The following is a 21,786-nucleotide window of genomic DNA, read 5'->3' as shown; positions in this document are numbered from 1 at the left end:
CTCCGGGAGCGTGACATCACCAATGTGGTTTAAGTGTGGCTTTAAAAAGGAAGGGTTCTTTCAGAGTGAGTTTGAATCTCCGCAAGTCTGGCAAAGCAGGGGATTGAGCCCAGGCCTCAGGCTAGCACCCAAAGCACTGGACTATCTGTTCTGTTAGCGGTTGGTAGGTGATAGTTAAAGCTTTTGTCCCCTCGGAGTGAGGGGTAAGGGTGATTGGTACTCTCAGACCCCTGGGAAATGTGGGAGACAATTTGGTGGTTTGGAATAAGCACATGTGTTGGACATTTTTGCTAAAATAATCAGCTCTGAAATAGTCAGTGTTGACATTTGAATTGCCTCTTTTGGTTTTAGTGTTAACAACCCAGTTCACACTTCCTGTGGCTGATGTTTGCTTCAAACTCAAGCCTGGCCTACACTTGAAAGTTTGGTTAACATAGCTACGGCACTCATAGGTGTGAAAAATCCATACCCCAGAGCACCATAGCTATGCCGACCTAACCACTGATGCAGATGCAGTTAGGTTGATGGAAGAAAACCCCTTTCGTCAGTGTAGGAAGCGTCTGCACTACAGCAACACAGTGTAGGCGTGGCCTCAGGCAGATATCACTGAATTGGTTCATACTCGCTGCACATTTACAAGTTTGTCTTCACTGTGAGGGCTAGAAACACAGTATTGAGGGTTTTTTTTTAAATGAAAGCTTAAATTCTGCAGCTCAATTCTGCGGCAATGGGGGGGATTCCTTGACTGTAGAAATGTGAAATGCAAAGGCCATGGCTAAAGGCAAGCCGTGCATAATAATTAGGGAATGATGAAGTGAGGATTCTAGGCTGCAGCTCCAGTGAACACAAGTGTTTTTTGGAACTGAGAGGTTTGGCTGTGTGTCACTCAGAGCAGAATTTGGCCCTCTAAGTGTTTGTTCTGATAAAGTCAGTGACCATTTAAACAAATTCACTGCCTGTTCATGTGTCACAGAACTATGGTTATAATGAAACTATAGTGAGGCAGGCTGGACAGTGATTGTTTCGGTGCTTCGTCAGCTGGAAGGGATGCTAATGAGAGAAGAGATGTGATCTTCCTTTGCCCAGGGACTAGGCAGGCTGCCACCACAAGGCTGAGGCTGGCGGACTGCTTGAGCTCAGGAGTTCTGGGCTGCAGTGGGCTATGACGATCAGGTGTCTGTACTAAGTTTGGCATCAATTTGATGATCCCTGAGAAGCTTGGGGTCACCAAGTTGCCTAAGGAGGGGTGAACCAGCCCAGGTCGGAAACGGAGCAGGTCAACAACTAAAGTTTCTTTTACAGTCTCTGAGCCACATCCAGAGGCTATATATAAGGTGTAAATGGTATCTGGGAGGCTAAGTTGGTGTCATTTACATGCTGAATGGTCCTGATGCTGTTGCATCTTTGTGTAATCAATTAACCTGTGCAAAGTGAGTGTGACATGCTACCAGTGGTGAGTGGAGAATTCTGATTGAATAGTGTTTTTTATCCATTTTCCATGGGTGTAAATGATTGTATGTGGTGCAAAGCAGCAGGTTAAGGACTGGAAAAAACATGCCAGTTAAAATAGTGGGAAGTACTCTACCTTGCACCAACTTGGGCCTTCCTGATAGTTTCTTTTCCTGCTGCACCTCTCTCTCGTAGCTTCTCAGTGAGAAAGTTATATCCATTTAAACTCTGTTACCAGGGTAACTTGCATTGCCTCTGCTCTAGGTCTTGCCAACCTACAGCCATGAAAATGGAGCATTTCCCTATCAATCTTGTCTTTTTCTTTCTATTGGGCAAATATTTTCACTGTATTTTTGAAGGGAGATGAGCTCACCGTAATGTTTTTGTTTGCCATCTGTTCTTGAGTAGACAATTTGGTACTTTGGGAACACAGCCTGGTGTACCAGCCTCACCAATGAAGAAATACATGGCTCTGCCAATGTTAGCTGTTAGTTTGCTCCTAGAATGAGCTGGGGGAACATATAACATTTTTGTAGGACCCATAAAAATACTAGCTATTGCTTTTTTAAATATCTCACCAATGAATGCTTATTTATTAGTAGCTATTAACACTTCATGGAGCTTTATCGGGTAGTCAAATTTTGGACCTATTTTGGACCTTGAGTTTCCCTTTCAGATTGAAGCTGGCATTATAATTCATTTACTGAGTGCCTGTATTACAAAGAGATGCTGATTTTGCTTATCAGGCACCAGCCAAAAGCCTGGGTTTGAAACGGCCTGAATATTGAAAAATTATAGATTTCAAATCCAGATCCAACAGATTTAACAAGTTGCATGCTGACCACCAAATACTGTCTTTGGATATGCCCAGACAACTCTCATTGACTTCAATCAGGATTGCAAGTGTGTACTGGAAACTAGCATGCGGCCCTAAATTCTAGGCAGAATCTTTAGCTGTGTTGGGCACTTCCTCTGAACTATGATAGAATCCTTTATACTAACTAAAGTCATCTTCATCAAATGGTGCACAGGTGTAACACACAGAGCTTTAGCTATGTGGCTCCCGTGGACTTAATTCGGAGAGGCCATGTGCCTAGGATGTTAGGGCCAGATTGCCAAAGGTAGAGGCAGAAAGATGCCTAGTGGGATTTTCAAAAGCTCCTAACCAGGTTAAGTGCCTAACTCCCATTGGAAAAAAGGGAGTTAGGCACTTTTGAACACCCCACTAGGTGCCTAGCTGCACCTTTAGGCACCTAAATACCTTTGTAAATCTGGTACAGTGACCAGCCTACACAAACATGACTGTCCCAATAATAACAAATACACCAGGCCTTAGCACACTAATCCTCCTATCCCAAATATCCCTGCAAATAATCTCTTTATTTTGCCCTCCAACTAGCAAACAGTTGAAAAGGGGAAGAGTGCCCCTTCACAGAGAGTAATAGAACTGAAACCCCCATGCATCATTCTGAAAATAATTTGGTGCCATAAACAGTAGTAACTGAACTCTGACATTTGTTATTAAACTACTGGGAAATATCTACCTGTGTGGGCTCGTACCCAGATCCTGCCCTTCCTTACTTAGTATCATGATTTTTAAACCAGAGACATTTTATTAAAGAAAAGAACTAAACGCATAGATCCAAACAATCAGATTTCCACGCTGCTTCAGCCCATGCTTTGTCTTCCTTGTTTACCAAGGGCCATGGCCTGTCTGGAATTCTATGCCAGGGGTTCTCAACCTTTCTGAGGCACCCCAGAACATACCCTAAAAACTCCACGGCCCAGCAGGGGGCCTCAGGGCTCCCGGCTTCAGCCACCAGATGCATGTGTGGGGCCTCCGGGGCTTTAGCTCTGTGGGACTTGGAGGGGCATTCAGGGCTCCGGACTTCAGCCACCAGGCGTGGGGTGTATAGGGGTGCTGGGGCTTCAGCTGTGGGCTGGGTGGTGGTTTGGGGCTTCAGCCCCGCAGCTCTGTTCCTGGTTTCAGCTCTGCGGGGGCGCCAGGGCTCAGGGCCCAGTGCTTCAGTTTCAGGGATCCGCAGTCCCTGGTTGAGAACTGCTGCTCTATACCACATACAGAGACACATCTACTGACCAAATAATATAGAGCAATTCAACACATCATTTCATCACACTTAGGGCCAAAATGGCAACAGATGTAGTTCCACTATGCAGAGATGAGGGGAGGAGCAGGAGAGGCAGCCCAAGGACAGCTTATGCAAGGCGGGATCTGTACTCCCCTGGTGCAGGGACTCAATCTGCAGAAACACTGAGGGTGGTTTGGGATTTAGGGTCGGGTGAAAGTGTGGTCAGACAATCCACCCTCAAACCACCCCTTTGGTGAGAGGGAGGGCAGCAAACTCAGGGTGGTTCTGCTAGTGTTCTGTAACCGGGGGTGAAGTGACGAAGGATTCCGGTCCCCACCTGCCCTTTGCATTGTGCCCCTCCTCTTACTGCCTTTCAGACTTCGATTTCTTGCAGGTTATCTGTGTGTGTGTTTGTTTTTCTGCTGATTTCGTTGATTGTATTTTAACAGCAAGAAAAAAAAATGCAGTCCACAAAATGCCCTAGCAAGTTTCATTTGTTACCAGCAAGCCCTTTCTAGCAACAGCTTGACAAAGCATCAGAAAGTGCCAAGAGAACTTATTTTTTTTTAACTTGCTTCCCTGATGCTAAAATAAGGCTTAATTGATTGGAAACTGCTCTCAGGCTGACTTTTTTGTGTGGTTTTTTTTTATTATGAAGTTTCAATTTAAAGTGACTGAATTTAGGTCCCCATATACCTTCCCACCCACTCTGCACCGAAAAACAGCCACAGACCTTTTAACTCCAGAGGAGGTATTGCATGCAGCTCGAATAGAATGTCTAGGGTTGATTGAAAGCAACATTTAAATACTAGTGCTACTACTAATGATGATCATGCAGAAGCTTAAAGGCAGGAGAATGTTTTGTGAAAACTCTTGGCTAAATGACACACATTGCTTCCCTCTGCTCAAACTGCAGCTCTCCTGGGGATGCTTGTCCTTGTCAAAGACTTTTCTGCAAGCCTGCATATGCAGCACTGCATCCCATAGGCCAAATGCTGTCCCAGCTTCAGGGCCGACAAGAGAGGAGGGAAGCTGGTACAAATTACTGGGGCCCGGTGGTCTGGAAGGGGGCCCGGGGCCCAGCTTTCCTGGCCCTATTTAGCCAGTCCGCCCCTGCTGGGGGGCCCGAAAACATTTTTTCACCAGGGCCCAAACCCGCTCTCTGCGTTCCTGCCCAGCTTGCCTGCATCTTGGATTAATAATGGGTTGTGGTTATTATCATGCCGTCTTCTCCCTTTGTCATGCTTAAAGGAAAAACAAACAAACCCACAATCAAAAACAGTCATCTCAATTATTTAAACAAATGGCATGTTGCAGCCTCCCCTGCTGCTTAAACAGCAAAAAGGTAAAGCCATTGCAAGGTTGTTACCACACACTGCTAAATGCAGAAAGCATTTGACCTGAATTACAGTGACCTATGATAGCAACGCTGTGCTGGCTATGTGCTGTTGGGATGAAGTAAACTGCTGGGTTCTATGGGATAAAGCAAAACTCAAGAAAGCTCAGTGATGGGAGGGATTATGTCTCCCTGGCAGCACACCCCAGAGGTTTCAGGTCTGACCAGAACTGCTTTAGTGAAGAGGCTCAGATCCTCAAAGGTGGCTCCTGACTTCCACTGACTTCAGTAGAGGGCACTGCAGCCCAGGACTTGACAGGATCAGGCCCTATACTGGAACAGGAAATCTAAGACCACAGCTTGAGAAGACTTCAATGCAGGGCCAGCCCACAACATTTTGGCACCTGAGATGGGGAGCTCAAATGACACCCCCTCGCTTGGGCCAAAACTTTGAAAAGTCTCAATTCTGCCTTCTTCCTGTTATACTCCTCTCATAGTTCTGCTCTGCTACCTACCCCAATAAAGGAGAACTGACAACTTAAAATACCTTGCTCAAAAATTTTAAGTAACACTTAACTTTCAAATGCCTGAACAGCAAATGTAACTTTTCTTGTCTGCATGGTAAACATCGGCATTTTTATCTGTTTGAATAATCAAAGTGGTGCTTTCCGTGCGTTCTTGGTTGCAAAGATTTGAACTGCTTCCTAAAGGTCCACAGTCTGGGCCAGCTCATGCTCTATTGAGATGGTTGCAAGGCCGACTAGCCTCTCCTGTGTTCTTGTGGAGCGTAGATGTGTTTTTATTAACTTCAGCCTGGATAAGCTGCGTTCTCCACTGGCAACTGTTACAGGAAGAGTTAGAAGTATGTGCAGAGCAACAAAAGCATTTGGAAAGAGGGTGGTCATCGTATTTGTGCACATATATTCCAGAACAGCCTTTGGAGTTGATCCTGCTGAAATGTATCTTGAAAGGGCTTTCAGTTCAATCACCTAAATCACTCGCATCAATATCGCGCATGTCATCATGTGACAACACTGTCTCTTGTGCCCTGCATTGCTGGTGTTGGTCTTCTTCAGGTATAGTGAGGAGTTTTGGAATGTCCATACAACATTCCAAATATACTGCTGTGTTCCTTGACCTGCATGAAACGTTCCTCAACTGACTGATTGCACAATCTAGCACCTGGTTAAAGAATTCAACTTTGAATTGTTGTTTTGGGGTCTCTTATGGGATTATCCCATGCCTCGTAATCAAAATATCTTCTTTTTCAGTGACTCTTGTATTTTTGAATGGGTGGGAAAATAGCTTCAGTATGAAGTTCCTCTGCCAGCTTCTGTGCACTCTTCAGAACGTTTTGAAATCCCTCATCTGACCGGTAAGACTGTAGGTATGACTTTGCTTCGTCCAGTTGTTCCATTGTGCCAGATATATCATGGTTAATGCCTTGGAGTCTCTTGCTTACAACATTCATTTCAAACAGTATGTCATGACACAACACTAAGTCACACAGAAATTTGAAGTTGTGTATGTTTCTGATGATTCCATTTCCTTCTGCCTCTGTTCTCCCACGAACAGTTCCTGTCATAGCATTATCCTCCCTAATGGCAATTATGGCATCATCTATATTCCCAATTTGGTGTTTGATAGGCTTTATTGCCTCCACTTGACTTTCCCATTGTGTGGCACTCAGTAGTTTCAGTGTCAGAGAGGATGTTCCCAGATGTTGCTTCAAAATTTGCCATCGATGAGTTGATGCAGAGAAAAATACATAGATGCTTTGAATTACATTAAAAAAATTCAGCAGCCTCACTAGAAGCTGATGCTGCATCACTGACCACCAAGTTCAATGAATGAGAACTGCATGGAACAAAAAAAGCTCCAGGGTTTAACTCTTGGATCTGTGTCTGCACTCCTCTGTTCTTTCCTCTCATGTTGGCACCATTATTGTAGCTCTGACCTCTCATGTCAGCTATCGCAATTCCCGTATCTTCCAGCTTTTTAAGAAGCACATTTGTCATACCAGCTCCTGTAGTATCATCAATGTCAATAAATTCTAGAAAATGCTCTCTGACAGTCACCACTGCAGGGACATTTTCACTAGATTCAGTTGTTGTTACAAAATGCACCATTAAAGTCATTTGTTCCATATGGCTGATGTTAGGTGTGCAGTCCAGAATAACAGAGTAATATCTTGCTTACTTCAGATCTGCCACAATCTTCTGTTTGACTTTTGTTGCCAGTAACTGTATGATCTCATTTTGAATTGTTTTTCCAAGGTAGTGGTGTGTGTACATTTCTTGGGTGGTGACTCTTCTTAGATGTTCCTGGAGTACAACATCAAACTCAGCCATCAGCTCCACAATTTTGAGGAAGTTTTCATTGTTTGGCACATACAGCTGATCTGAAGTGCCATGCAGTGCTAGATTTTGGGTAGCAAGCATTCTCACAATGGCAATGAGCCTTTTCAGAACATTTTGCCAGTAAAGAACAATCTTCTCTTGTTGCTGATCATCTATGGTGGCCTTTAACTTTAGTCTCATCTCAAGCTCTTTCCACCTATGGAATGCTCTCTGGTGATTTGCTACCTTCTCATGGCATGCCAGATTTCTAGCCAGATTTTTCCAGTCCTTTGTTCCTGTAGACCCAAATGTGGCTGGAACGTTAGACTGGAAGAATTTGCAACAAAAACAGTATGAAACATTCTGGGTTTTTGAGTACATAAGCCATGGCCTCTCCACTATGTCACCATTGGGGATTTCACGCCAGTAATGTGTTGGATGGAAACTTCAATTTTCATTGTCTTTGGAGAACGTGAAGTTTTTTCACTTGCTGTGGCCCATGCAGTGCAAGGAAGTTCCTCAGGCTACTGCTCAAGTGGGTCCACAGTCCTGGATCATCTAGACTTAAGGAACTAAACTCAGCAGCAGCTGTTTCTTGTGCCTCCACCACACTCTTCTCCGATCTACACTTTTCTTCAGGAATGTGTATGGTTACATCCATTTGAGATGGAGATATGGATGCTGTGGTAGCTGCCAGGTCACCTGCACTCTGATTAACTGGAAGATCAGGCATCTCCTCACCACTCATATCCTCATTGGGGCCAGAAGGCTCACTATGCACATTTGTGTCTATGCATCTCAGGAGAGCTCCTTCCTGCTAGATAGAAAAGCTTCCTTTGCTTGCTTTCTTCTTCTGAATGCTGCCCCAGAGGGGTGTTTTCTTCTTTCACTCATGACTGCTGTTCTGTGCCAGCTATAGTGGCTCTCAACACTCAATTGAAGGGGACAGATAAGCAGGCTGGTAGCAGGGCCTGAGTGAGGGAAGATATCAGCATCTTAAGGGTCTAACTTGCTTCTGCTACTTCAGTTGACTGCCTGTTCTCCTCAAGTGGGTTCAGGGAAGCAGCAGGAAACAGGAAGCTCCCTGAGAAGCTGGTGTTAATCAGTCCAGGCTTCTGGGTGTGCTAGAGAGGTACACAAGAGGCTTCTCCTCCTCTCTTTCCTTGCAGCTCCTGCTGCTTTCTGTTATTCCCTCTCACCTTTTCTTCTGCCTACCTGCTATGTCTCTTGTGCCCTCCTTCCTCCAGCACAGCACTCCACCATCTCTGTGCATCTAGAGCAGAGACAATACATATGCACCAGCAGCAGACACAATTTTCTACACTCTGGGTCCTAGTGGTGCCGCCCTGTCCCAACAGTCTGGCACCTGGGGCGGCTGCATCAGTTCGCTTCATGGTAAGGCCAGCCCTGCTTCATTAGCTTGTTTAATGTTTTCAGTTTTGTTCCTAAATTGGACTCTGGAGATATTTTATCAGGGTGACATCATGAGTAGTTGCAATTTGCTGGAATATCGTAGTGTGTAGAAACGAACCTGAAATAATCCCCCAGTTCCAAACATCCCCAAACTTTGGATGTGGTTGAAATCTCAGCATGTAATTTTGGGCAAGTCACTCAATCCCTCTGTCCCTCATCTGTCAGATGGGGCTAATACTACTTCCTTTCTCCCACCTTTTTTCTGTGATGTATATTTAGATCATAAAATCGTCAAGGCAGGGATTACCTCTTATTATGCACGTATACCAGGGGTTCTCAAACTTCATTGTAGCACGACCCCCTTCTGGCAACAAAAATTACTACACAACCCCCGGAGGGGGGACCGAAGCCTGAGCCCCACTGCCCTGGGATTAGAAGATCACACAGTGGATTTTGACCCTGAGTCAAAGGCCCTGTAGAATGGCATTGCAGGGGGCTCTAGATTTGCTTGAACCAGCAGTCACTGTAACTGAGCGTGCAAGTTAGACCTGACATTGTGTGGGCACAATTTATGAATTAGACCCTGTGACGGGGCAAAGTGGCCCTGTGCTGGTACAGCAGGGGTTAACCCTTCTCTCCTGGCAGAGGAAGCCCGCCCCGGAAGCTCTGCTGGGCATGCTCCAGCTGGAGATCAGATATAAAAGCCTGCAGATCAGCTCAGTCTGGGCTGATGGCTGGAGGAGAAGGATGTATACCACTACTTTCTGCAGAGGGAGGGCCTGTGAGCCAGGATCTGAGAGGCAGCCAAGCCGAGGCACTACCTGAGGAACAGGCTGGAGGACCCCCTGCTGCAGAGGAACTAGTATTCATGGTAGGAAGTTACCCAGGGGAACTATAGAGATAAATGGAGTTAAAGCTGTATTGATGCTTGGTGTGTTAAGGGTGGATCCCTACTGAGTGAGTGGCAAGGGATACTTGCTGCTATCAGGGCCCTGGGTTGGGGCTTGGTGGAGAGGGTGGGCCTGAGTCCCCCTACCCCCTCACCCCCAAACCATGAGGGTTTATATGGACTGTGGCTGTTAGGCCATGCTACCCTGCTTGAAATTAGGTTTTTGTGGACTCTGGCCACTAGGCCATGCTACCCTGCTCAAAAGGAGTTTTATGTGGACTCTGGATACTAGGTCGTACTACCCTGCGCAAAAGGGGGTTTATATGAACTCTGGACGCTAGGCTGCGCTACTGCTCCAGGCAGGGAGACAGTAGAGAAGAAGGCTGAGAGGCTGTAACAGGCTGCCCGCAGAGGGGCGGCCACAAGGATGGGAGAGTGGTGAGGCATGGACACCCCATCCTCTCCCTGCCACAAGGGGGAGCTGCAGTGACAGGTCCACCGCAGACCCACAATATGAACATAAGAGGAAAACCAAGAGACCCTGAACATGTATATCTAGGGTTAGCAGTGTTATCTGGGTAGAAGCTTCCTTCTTTTGGAACAGTCAGTAGAAACTTTGATAAGCTTCCATGATGCAGAAAGCCACAAGCCCAGGAAAAATTTTTTTTTGATGGGGTGAGCTGTTTGATGTCAATGAAAACCAGAGGGAGATTTTTTTTAATTGAATTTGTGCCTTAGACTGAAATAATTTAGGGAGTGAGATTGAGTCATTAAAATAACAATATTCAGGCTTTTAAAAATATATTGGCTTAGTCTGGAAAATTAACTAGTATGAACATCTGGTCAAAAATCAGTCCTTGCTGTTTTCAGTATCTGATTCATAATGAACGATATAAGAGAGTGTCCTTCAGAAGAGATTTTTATTAAATGAATAGTAGCCAAAGCTGAATTACAGTCGGACAACTCTGGAAATACATGTAACAAGGAGCTAATGAATACATTCATTTTGATTACCCTATTCTTACAAACGCAGAATTAATTCAGAACAATGGAACATTTAGGGCAATGGTGACTTTCCCATCATTTCTGAAATCTGATCTCTTCCCCTCCATCGCGCATAACTGTACAATGTCAAATTATCAAATCTGTGTGCCAAGACCAGATCTTAGTCGTCCCTCTCAATTAAATCTATCTTTCTGATTGAAATACATCAATATGGACCCTTGGTCTGACCCAGTACGGCCATTCTTATGTTCTTAAAGTCTATCCCACACTCTGCAGTATGCTGCCACTAACAATAAAAAACAGTGACTATATCCTATGGACCATGATCGATGCTGTGCCGAAGCTTCTTGCCCAGTGAAGAAGGATCCCATTCACAGCCATGCAGAGATCCCTTGTGCAATCTGGAAAAGATGGGTGTTGCAATCTCTGTGTGTGAATCTCCTTTTTTTAAACAAGTTGCTTTTGTGCATGGACTGTAATATGAATGCAGCTGCTTTCATATTAGCTCATGTCAGTCAATATATAATCTAATAGGCATTCAATATGCAAACCATATTCTGCTTCTGTGAGGTCTCATCCCACCCAGACAGTTCCTTTTGGCTTCTATTCATGGCCTCAAAAGACTATGGACACTTTCAGCTTTGCTGCACTCACATTTACTATCTGGATCTCAGACTTAACTGAACCACTCAAAGATTTATGGCACCCATGAGGGACCAGACATTGTGTTGGGTAATAGATTATGCTAATACATCCGTGTTGGCTTTTATCTGCAACAGATTTAATATTGATTGTTAAATATTAAAATAGAGCAAATGTGCTTCATTTAGGCAGTAATTCCACAAAGCACTTACATACAAATGCAAAGCACTCCACTTAGGAAGGAACAGTCAGTTGCACACACACAAAAGGGAAATGACTGCCTAGAAAAGAGTATTGCAGAAAGGGAGCTGGGGGTCATAGTGGATCACAAGGTAAATATGAGTCAATAATGTAACACTTGCAAAAAAAAAACTCGAACATCATTTTGGGATGTATTAGCAGAAGTGTTGTAAGCAAGACATGAGAAGTAATTTTTCTACCCCACTTCATGCTGATTAGGCCTCAACTGGAGTATTGTGTCCAGTTCTGGGCACCACATTTCAGGAAAGATGTCAACAAATTGAAGAAGAGCAACAAAAATGATTAAAGGTCTAGACAACATGACCTGTGAGGGAGGATTGAAAAAACTGTGTTTGTTTAGTCTGGAGAAGAGAAGACTGAGGGGACATGATAACAGTCTTCAAGTACATAAATGGTTATTTACAAGGAGGAGGGAAAAAATTTGTTCTCCTTAACCTCTGAGGAAGGACAAGAAGCAATGGGCTTAAATTGTAGCAAGGGTGGTATAAGTTGGACATTAGGAAAAACTTTCTAACTATCAAGGTAATTAAGCCCTGGAATAAATTGCCTAGGGAGGTTGTAGAATCTCCATCATTGGAGGTTTTTAAGAGCAGGTTAGACAAACACCTGTCACAGATGGTCTAATGCAGGGGTTCTCAAATTTCATTGCACCACAACCCCCTTCTGACAACAAAAATTACTACAGAATCCCAGGAGGGGGGACCAAATCCTGAACCTGCTTGAGCCCCACTGCCCTAGGTGTGGGGGCCAAAGCCTGAGCTCCACTGCCTGGGCGAGGGGGCCAAAACTGAAGCCCAAAGGCTTCAGTCCCAGGCAGTGGGGATCGGGCTTCAGCTTTGGCCCCAGAAAGTCTAAGCTAACCCTGGTGACCCCCATTAAAACAGGGCCGTGACCCACTTTGAGGTCCTGACCCACAGTTTGGTAGGGTGACCAGACAGCAAATGTGAAAAATTGGGACAGGGGGTGGAGGGCAATAGGAGCCTATATAAGGAAAAGACCCAAAAATCGGGACTGTCCCTATAAAATTGGGACAGCTGGTCACCCTACAGTTTGAGAACCACTGATTTAGTACTTAGCTCTGCTTTGAGTGCAGGGGACTGGACTAGATGACCTCTCGAGGTCCCTTCCAGTCCTATGATTCTAAGTACATGTTTAATTTTAAAAATTATGTATTTAGCAAAGCACTTAAGCATGTTAAGCCTGTGCTTTGCTGAATCAGGGCCCCAGTAATTAGTACAAGCATAAAGTAAGTTAAAAATAGTCTTAATTCAACCAAAATCTCTTGCAATACATGTTGCTCAGATATACTGGATGTAGGTTCTGTACCACATGTAGCAGCCACAAACAGGCTGAATATGATGTGTGAGGGGCAGGGGTGAAGTGAAGAGAGGGTTGAAAGAAATTCCACTTATGAGTTGTGAGCTTATTTTGCTTAATTTTGAAGTGACTTAGTATGTCTGAAATTTGAACTCAAATTTAGTAGGCTATTTATAACAGTTATTTTGATTTAAAGAAACTTAAAGCCTCTGACCCCCAAATAACTATCTAAGGCTTTAGATATCTTTGCCATCAAATAAAACTACAACCCATCATCAGTAAAAGAGTTAAACGAGGATTTGGTGGAAGGAATGATATGAAAATCCTCAATCAGATCTGCAAATATGGACCCACTGAAATAAAAAAGCAGAATAGAATGTTCATCCCTCTGTCCCATTTGCTCTCAGTCATGCTGCAGTTTACAGGACGAGGCCCTTAGGATGTCTATGAAGAGAAAAAATCTGGTGCACCTCTGCACATGAGAAGTGCAGTAAGATTCTTACCAGATTCTGTCCTTTTACAAATCTCACTGCGTGGAGCTGGCTTGCAGACATCAGATGCACAGAATCAGCTTTCAGTGAAGATCTCCCCGAGTATTTGGGATTAGATATCAGTATTTTTTTGTTAATTCAATTTTGCTTCATTCTGGCTTCTGAGCAAACAATGGGCTCTCTATCATTGTCTGAAGCACATTCATGTTTGTGCTAAGGCATCCGGAGTCTCACCATGTAATCTGAAAGAATTTTTCACAATGGATTATCTCTGACAGTATTTAGCAAACATGTCACATACCACAATATGGGCCAGCAGTATGTGAGAGAGGCTGCCTCTTGCAGCCTCATAGTATAGGCATCAGAGTGTTGTGTACCTAGAGCTACAAGAGGTGTGACTTTGCCACAATATTCGTAGTTTTAATATCAGATAATTAAGGTGCCTCACAGAATTAGATAGCCCAGCAATTTAATGGGAGGGAGGAAATGTTAGAGTACTGGATTGAGAGTCAGAACTCTTGGGCTCTTTTCCAAGTTCTGTCACTGACTCACTATGCAACTTTGTGCAAATCACTTAACCTCTCTGTGTCTCAGCTTCACCTGTTCATAAGAATGGCCATACTGGGTCAGACCAAAGGTCCATTTAGCCTAGTATCCTGTCTTTCAACAGTGGCCAACGCCAGGTGCTTCAGAGGGAATGAACAGAACAGGTAATCATCAAGTGATCCAACTCCTGTTGTCCATTCCCAGCTTCAGGCAAACAGAGGCTAAGGACACCATTCCTGCCCATCCTGGCTAATAGACATTGAAGGACCTATCCTCCATAAATTTATCTAGTTCTTTTTTGAACCCTGTTATAGTCTAGGCCTTCACAACATCCTCTGGCAAAGAGGTTGACTGTGCTTTGTGTGAAGAAATACTTCCTTTTGTTTGTTTTTAAACCTGCTGTCTATTAGTTTCATTTGGTGATCCCTAGTTCTTATATAGTGAGGAGTAAATAACATGTCCTTATTTACTTTCTCCATTCCCATCGTGATTTTATAGACCTCTATCATATCCCCCCTTAATCATCTCTTTTCCAAGCTGAAAAGTCCCTGTTCCATAATCCTAATCATTTTTGTTACTCATTTTTTGTAGCTTTTCCAATTCCAATATATCTTTTTTTGAGATGGGGTGAGCAGATCTGCACGCAGTATTTAAGATGTGGGTGTACCATGGATTTATATAGAGGCAATATGATATTTTCTGTCTTATTATCTATTCCTTTCCTAATGATTCCCAACATTCTGTTCACTTTTTTGACTACTGCTGCACATTGAGTGGATGTTTTCAGAGAACTATCCACAGTGACTCCAAGATCTTTCTTGAGTGGCAACAGCTAATTTAGACCTCATCATTTTATATGTATAATTGGGATTATGTTTTCCAATGTACGTTACTTTGCATTTATCACCACTGAATTTCATCTGCCATTTTGTAGCCCAGTCACCCAGTTGTCTGAGATCCCTTTGTAGCTCTTTGCGGTCTGCTTTGGACTTAACTATTTTGAGTCATTTTATATCATCTGCAGATTTTGCCTCCTCGCTGTTTACCCCATTTTTCAGATCATTTATGAATATATTGAACAGCACTGGTCCCAGTACAAACCCATGGGGGACACCACTATTTACCTCTCTCCATTCTGAAAACTGACCATTTATTCTTACCCTTTGTTTCCTAGCTTTTAACAAGTTACCTATCCATGAGAGGATCTTCCCTGACAGTTTACGGTAAAATGGAAAAAAAAATGCATACCAATCTCAGGGGTATTTTGAGGTTTTATTAGTTTGTGTTAGTAAAGCACTAGGAGATTGTCAGGTGAAAGATGATATAGACATTCAAAATATTATTATTATACCTGACTCTTACACATTCCAGTATTGTGCCGTCTAGACTGTAGTATTGTGTTGCATGTGTTATCCACATCAGTGACATGAGAGGCTTCCTGCATGCTTGGTTTTTGGCTAGGAAACATTATCTAGGCCAGGAGTTGGCAATCTCTGGCACGCGGCTCGCCAGGGTAAGCAGCCTGGCAGGCCAGGCCAGTTTGTTTACCTGCCGCATCAGCAGGTTCTGCTGATCGCGGCTCCCACTGGCCGCGGTTTGCCGTCCCAGGCCAATGGGGGTGTTGGGAAGCTGCGGCCAGCACATCCCTTGGCCCACGGCTCTTCCCGCCACCCCATTGGCCTGGGATGGCAAACCGCAGCCAGTGGGAGCCGCGATCGGCCAAACCTGCCAATGCAGCAGGTAAACAAACTGGCCCGGCCTGCCAGGGTGCTTACCTTGGCGAGCCACATGCCAGAGGTTGACGGCCCCTGATCTAGGCTATCCCATGCTACTGGTAGCTCATGGTATGGCGTAATGCAGAGGTCACACCATGGCTCAAAAAACACTGTTGCATGCCACTTGGCTTTTCGTTCCAGTGATATGCATGATGCAAAGTACTGCAACCCCATTTTGCGTTCCCGATAGCCAATTTCTGTGCCAGGTGCTTGCTCACACCTGGCGTAAACATTTTAAAAAAATCTATCTCATTTGACTCATCCCAGGAGTAGGAAGCTTTAAAAAATGGTCACAAATGAAAAGCCAGATTTTCAAAGGGACACTGAAACAAGTGCGCAAATGGGCAATTGTGCCAATAGTTAACAATTTTGCATGCACATGTGAGTGCAAAAATATCACACATGGATGCTCCAGCAAATATTGCAGGCACATTTGAAAATTTGAGTATCAATATCATATTTCTCAGTTCTTGCAGAGAGGTGTTTCTTCAGGGATGGTGTCCCTAGTGTTACCAGATTTGGCCGTTATTTTGGGGTATGCTCATTTATTCATGTTACTCTTCTCATAGACTCTAGGACTGGAAGGGACCTCGAGAGGTCATCGAGTCCAGTCCCCTGCCCTCATGGCAGGACCAAATACTTTCTAGACCATCCCTAATAGACATTTAGCTAACCTACTCTTAAATATCTCCAGAGATGGAGATTCCACAACTTCCCTGAGGGAGGGGAGCGGGTTCTGTAATTCTGTCGATGTACTGCTTGTGTCACTTATGTTTTTCATATGGAGCTCTACTTCTCCCTTCTGCAAGTTTCCTCCCAATGAAGCTATTCTGCAGGACCTCGATTCCCCAGGGCTGGGTTCTTCCAGCCCCAGAATCAGATGAACACACCCACCCACCCACCCATATACATTAACAGAGCAAGTCTGAGCAGACCGGGTCAGTCAGCACTGTAAAGCTGACCCCTTATGTCTCTGGACTTGCTGGGCTGGATGAAGCAGCACTTTCAGGCTGACTCTCCTTATATGGCCCTGGGCTCCAGGGACTGGGTCAAGCAGCACTTTCAAGCTGTTACCCTTATGCATCCCAGATTCAGCATGGCCCTGTCCCCACTCTCACATCACAATCGTACTGGCAGTAACCTACTTGATGAGCAAACCCCACAGTATTTTGGGTGCTGCAGGGATCTTTAGCTTAGGTAAAAGAAGCGTTGCTGTAGAGAGAATGGGGGAAGCTAAAAACACAAAAGAGTAAAGTTCAGCGAGAGAGGGAAGCAACCAGCTTAACCAAAAAGTTATTTATTGAATAATAGTCATAACTACACAAGGAGGGCTAACCCAACATAACATATATTATTAAAGGTTAATACCTAAAGTAGAAAGGAAAATAGAGAGAAAGAGAAGGGGATCTCACCGCTCCCTGAAGCTTGAACTGATCGGGGTTCCCAGGTGATGAGGGTAGGAGACAGGCAGAGGCCCCCAGCATGATCAGTCAGGGAAAGATGAAGTCCCAGTGGAACTGATGCATAGTTGGGATCTAAGCATCAGAATCCTGACTAGAGAGAGTAGGGATTGTTGAGAAAATACAGTGGTTCAAGGGAGAACACTAGATTTGTTTATGGGTACACTGACGACTCAAGGGTTTTCTTTAGGTTAGACAATAGGAGCTGATCTCTCTTGGCTATGGGAGGTGTCTTCTTCCAGGGAGCTCACAATGCAACTAGGCTGCTTCAGTATTTTGGATATCAGTCAAGGATTCATTACTAGAATTGGTCTGATAACTGCTGAGCTAGGTGTGGGCAGGTGTAGATTCATTAGCATCTGGAGCAGAGATTCCCATGATGCAGTGCTTTTTCTGGTCCCAGAGTTCAGTGCGGTTCTTTGTTCTCCATTCTGTATGCAAATTGAGATGTCTCCCTGTCCCATCTTTCATGCAGATAAGGCTAGGGGAGTTGTCTGTTCTTCATTCTGTATGCTAATGGAGACGTCTTAATCTTGTCATCCTTGTCAGAAGGGGTTTAGGTGTCTCCCAATGCCCTTCACTGCTCTCTGCAAGTTTTTTCCTCTGATAGGTTTTGGTTTAAGCAGAGACTGGGGGGTATTTTTCATGAGTCAGGCTGGGTACTGCACCCTGGTTCTCCAAGAACACAGAGCTGACTGTTATCACTAGCCTCTGTTTGAAAGAAGCTAGGAATGGGTGACGGGACGTATCACTTGATGATTACCTGTTCATTCCCTCTGGGGCACTTGGCATTGTCCACATCCAGAATACCAGCTACTGGGCTAGATGGACCTTTGTCTGACCCAATATGGCCATTCTTATGTTTTCTTTTGATAAGTTGCAGTGCTGGTTTGAAGGCAATGAGTATAAATTTCCTTTTACTGGGGACAGTATTTGTACAAGATTATATTTGTCACAGGAAACTTCCCAGTTTCTTTGATATTTTCTCATACTCTGGTCATTGCTTAAAAGACTTAAAATTCTCCTGGGAATGTCCAAAATTCAGTGTCCTCAAGGACCATGTTTTCCAGTTAGCTCTGATTTAGCAGATGAAGGTGAAAAACACAGGTAGCCAGACTACTCCTGAGTGATCGCACACATGTTGATGCTGAGGAGAGAGAGTTGTTGCAGATAATACTGGCATGTAGGCCAGGATCAGAAATAAATAATGGATATTCTGGTTTGGGGCAGTACAATATATTAGTGTGATTTCTCCCTCTCCCTCTCCCAATGCTACTCCCTCTAAGATCTGGAGGATCACAGGGCATCACACTGCTGGTTGGTGCTGAGATTACTACTAGCCCTTGAAACATGTAAATGGCCAAATTCTGCTCTCTGGTACTTAGGTGCAGTCAGTAGTCTTACTCCAGATTTGCAGCAGCGTAACAGAGCAGCATTTGCTCCAAAGAGAACCAAGTTTCTAGGGCAAGATTTTCAAAGGTACTAAGAGCAAATTAGGCACTCGACTCGCTTTCAAAGTCAGTGGGAGATGAGCACCTAGCCCCCTTTTATGCCTTTCAAAATCTCTCCTCTAATCTCCACAGGAGATCTGTCCATATCACATATGTTCTCAGCCTGGGACTCATCACTGCTTCCCTTCCATTACTGCTGAATGGCAACAGGGTGCTGGCTAGATCCCAGGTAGACAGGAGGGAACTCCCAGGGGATCCTGGTATAAAACTACTGTCATGTTATACATGTTTAAGTGCATAAATTTTTAGAAGGACCATATTCGGTTCTGTGGGTCGAGACTTTGACAGATGGGATCCTGTTGTGGCTGTGGCTTCATTATACAGCTGTCAATGTGTCTGTTCCCCGCAGTGTGATGTGAATGAATAAATTCTGGTCATTTATTTTTCTGAACAAAGTAAATGGCTAATTTGTTTTTAAAGGGTTAAAATGAACTGAGGAAAATAGGTCCACCCATAATCAAATATGCTTAGTTTATTATTATTTATTTGTATTATGATTGTGTTAGATGCCATGGTCAGGACCTAATTGTGGTAGATGTATCAATTCAGAGTAAAGATGGTTTTTGCCCCAGAGTTTACACCCTAATAATTGTTGTATTCACCAAATTCAGTTTTGACTTCATTTTGCTGCCACTGGACTTTCAGTACAGCTGTGGGAGCGTGTACTGGATCCAACAGCGCCTTGTGCATCATTAAAGGATTGTAAACTAAGGAGACTGGACCTTGTGTTCTGAATGCAGAATCTTTGGTGATGGTGATATGTGAGCTGCCAAGAACAGATCTGGACTCAGATCCCATGCTGAATTTGCTGGCTGGTAGTTAAAAAGATGGTGTTTTTCTGTTTGCAAATGGACCACATTTGGGTAGAGTCCATGAGAGAGATTGAATGTGGACCCCACTGTCCCATTTCCATGGAAACTACTTGTCCATATAGAACTATACTTCAGATAAGACCTAAATTGTAATAACTTCACTAGGGATCCCACATGGGAGCTTTGAATGGGACTAGAGATAATATAATTGTATCTGTGTCTTGCCCTGAAACGGCTCTTATCCCACAGAATAGCCCAGAGGCAGATAGCTTTTCTGCCACCTTTGCAGCCCCCCAGTATTGTCTTTGCCCCACCCTCCTGCACATTGCCAGCTCAGACCCTGTCCAGTATAGGCCCCAGCATGTTGGTTTGAACAGCTGGGATAAAGGCACCCTAGGCATTGATTTAGTTGTTTGCAGGTTTATTCATATTAAAATCTTGTTTTACGAAGGACTTTCCAATTTTTTTCCAAAAGAGATATTACCTCCATAACACACGAAAAAACTAACCTCCCAGCTGATCCACTTTATTTGTGGTTAAAGCTTTCATAGGTCGCTGCTTTCAGAAATAAACATTCAGGACCTGCTCCTGCTCTCACTGAAATCCAGGACAAAACTCCCATTGATTCAAATGAGAATAGGATCGAGCCCCTACCAGCAACTGGAAAGCTTAATAACAGTTCTGATGGCTGGAGGCAAGATCTCGCTATTTCACCCCATAACAAGAGAACTGTTCATGGTTGAGGAACAATCAGAATATTTGTCTCTTTAGATGAATAGTTCTTTAAGATTGCACTGAAAGTCAATATTCCCCATCTGCGGCTGTGAGGCTATCCAAAGCCTGCAATAAATCAGCATGCAGGAGCTGAGAGCTCTGTCCTTGAAGAGATGCACAGTGACCTTGCTTATGTTTACTCTGAAGGAATAACCAGGAAAAACATAGAAACCCAAACAGAGAGCAGCGATGACGAAAGGCACTGCATGCTTACGCAAATGTTACAGTATCAAAGGCATTATCTGAACCTCACTTTTTAAATAAAATGCAGCTTTTCACGATAGCCTAACCAGATTGCTGCTGCTGTTTTTGCAGGGGGCTGAATGAAATCCTCATGATCATTACATACTTGCTCGATAATAGTATACCCTGGTCACGTCTCCTTGCAAGTGCATTTCGCTGGAATCACTGAGCAGAAGCAGAGAAGAGCTGATGACTATGTGCTGCCGAAGCAGGTTGCGGGAGCCCTGTATTTTCCACTGGCTGCAGTTTTCTGTTTTATTTGCAGCTTCTCCCATCTGGAATATCAAAGTGGGATTGAAGTAGATAATTGTTAGCAGCAGGTTTGAGAGAGACTGGGGAACAGAATGCCTCTCACACAGCACAAACTGCTCCGTCTGAAAGAGCTGTGAATAGATTTTTAGATGTTACCTACATCTAATGCTCCTGGAAACTTTACAGTGGAAATGAGCCATTGCGCCCAGTTCTTTAGTTAACAACCAAAAGGGGCAAGAAGGGGGCAGCAGGGCTGAACAATGGGACACCTTGTCCTTGGATTTCTCACAGGAAAGCTAGCAAATGTTTCCCACTGCCTTCCAGTGAAAAGAGCGTGAATGCTACAATGAACTGAATTTTACCCAACGGAGCTCAAGTAAGCTTTTTCCACAAGGATGGGATACAGTGACCCCTCGTCAAGCAGGGATTTGCTGGGGAACAGAACTTTGTTCTTCATTTTCATCTGTGCTTTTGCCGTGGTCACTTTGCTGCAGCAGATCCTGTATGGGAGAAACTATCTCAAGAGGTAAGAGGCTAGCAGAAAAAGTTCTATTTGATCAGACAGATTTGTGACAGAGATCCTGGTGCAAATGGGAATCCAGTCGTGCACTAATAGCATAAACATCCTGGCAGGAGTGTGGGAGAATGTGACTGGCAGCTGTAGCATTTGTCAAGATTATTAAAGAAAAATGCTAGGTAAGATATTAATTGTATGTATTTTAAATCTCAGTTGGTGTAAATCACTAGTTCTGCTGACATCATTGGACCTGTGCAGACTTATACTAGCTGAAGATCTGGCCCAATGTGCCAAATTTTGCCCTGATTTATACCCTGTGTACCCTGCCACATGGCTGTCATCCTGTGTATGTCAGGGCAAAACTGGCCAGAAAGAATGAAGTGAGATAATTGTAGAAGTTTAATGCTTTTGTAAAATAAGTGCAAATGTATTTCCAGGAATTCATATGATTGTAGCAATATCAGAGGTCAGAATAACAAATGGCTCACATTATTGTTCCATGACAGTATTTGTATTAATTTGGGAGAAATGGTGTATCTGAATTGGCGGTGTCACCTAAAGATCACATCAGTCATCAGCCTGAAAATGGTGAATTTGACGTTTCCTGCTCAGGTCACAACAAAATACCAGCTGGGAAGGTCAAGTGTTTACCTGAACCTTAAAG

General features: G+C 44.1%; 1 protein-coding gene across 3 annotated transcripts in view; it reads left to right on the top strand.

Moving 5' to 3' along the window:
- ST8SIA5 (ST8 alpha-N-acetyl-neuraminide alpha-2,8-sialyltransferase 5) overlaps positions 1-21,786 on the top strand; it is a 113,933-nt gene that overhangs the window by 7,808 nt on the left and 84,339 nt on the right. For 2 of the 3 annotated variants that reach the window (XM_050944751.1, XM_050944749.1), the window contains exon 2: positions 20,426-21,131. In XM_050944751.1, coding sequence (XP_050800708.1) covers positions 21,001-21,131 — 131 coding nt within the window. In that variant the 5' untranslated portion in view covers positions 20,426-21,000. Of the gene's footprint in view, positions 1-9,423; positions 9,499-20,425; positions 21,132-21,786 lie in introns of those variants that run through there. The other variant, XM_050944750.1, reaches the window with a different exon arrangement.

The sequence above is a fragment of the Gopherus flavomarginatus genome, chromosome 3 (assembly GCF_025201925.1).
Source record: "Gopherus flavomarginatus isolate rGopFla2 chromosome 3, rGopFla2.mat.asm, whole genome shotgun sequence".
Classification (NCBI taxonomy): Eukaryota; Metazoa; Chordata; order Testudines; family Testudinidae; genus Gopherus; species Gopherus flavomarginatus.
Note: the sequence above shows the minus strand (reverse complement) of the source record. Positions and strands in the feature narration are given on the sequence as shown.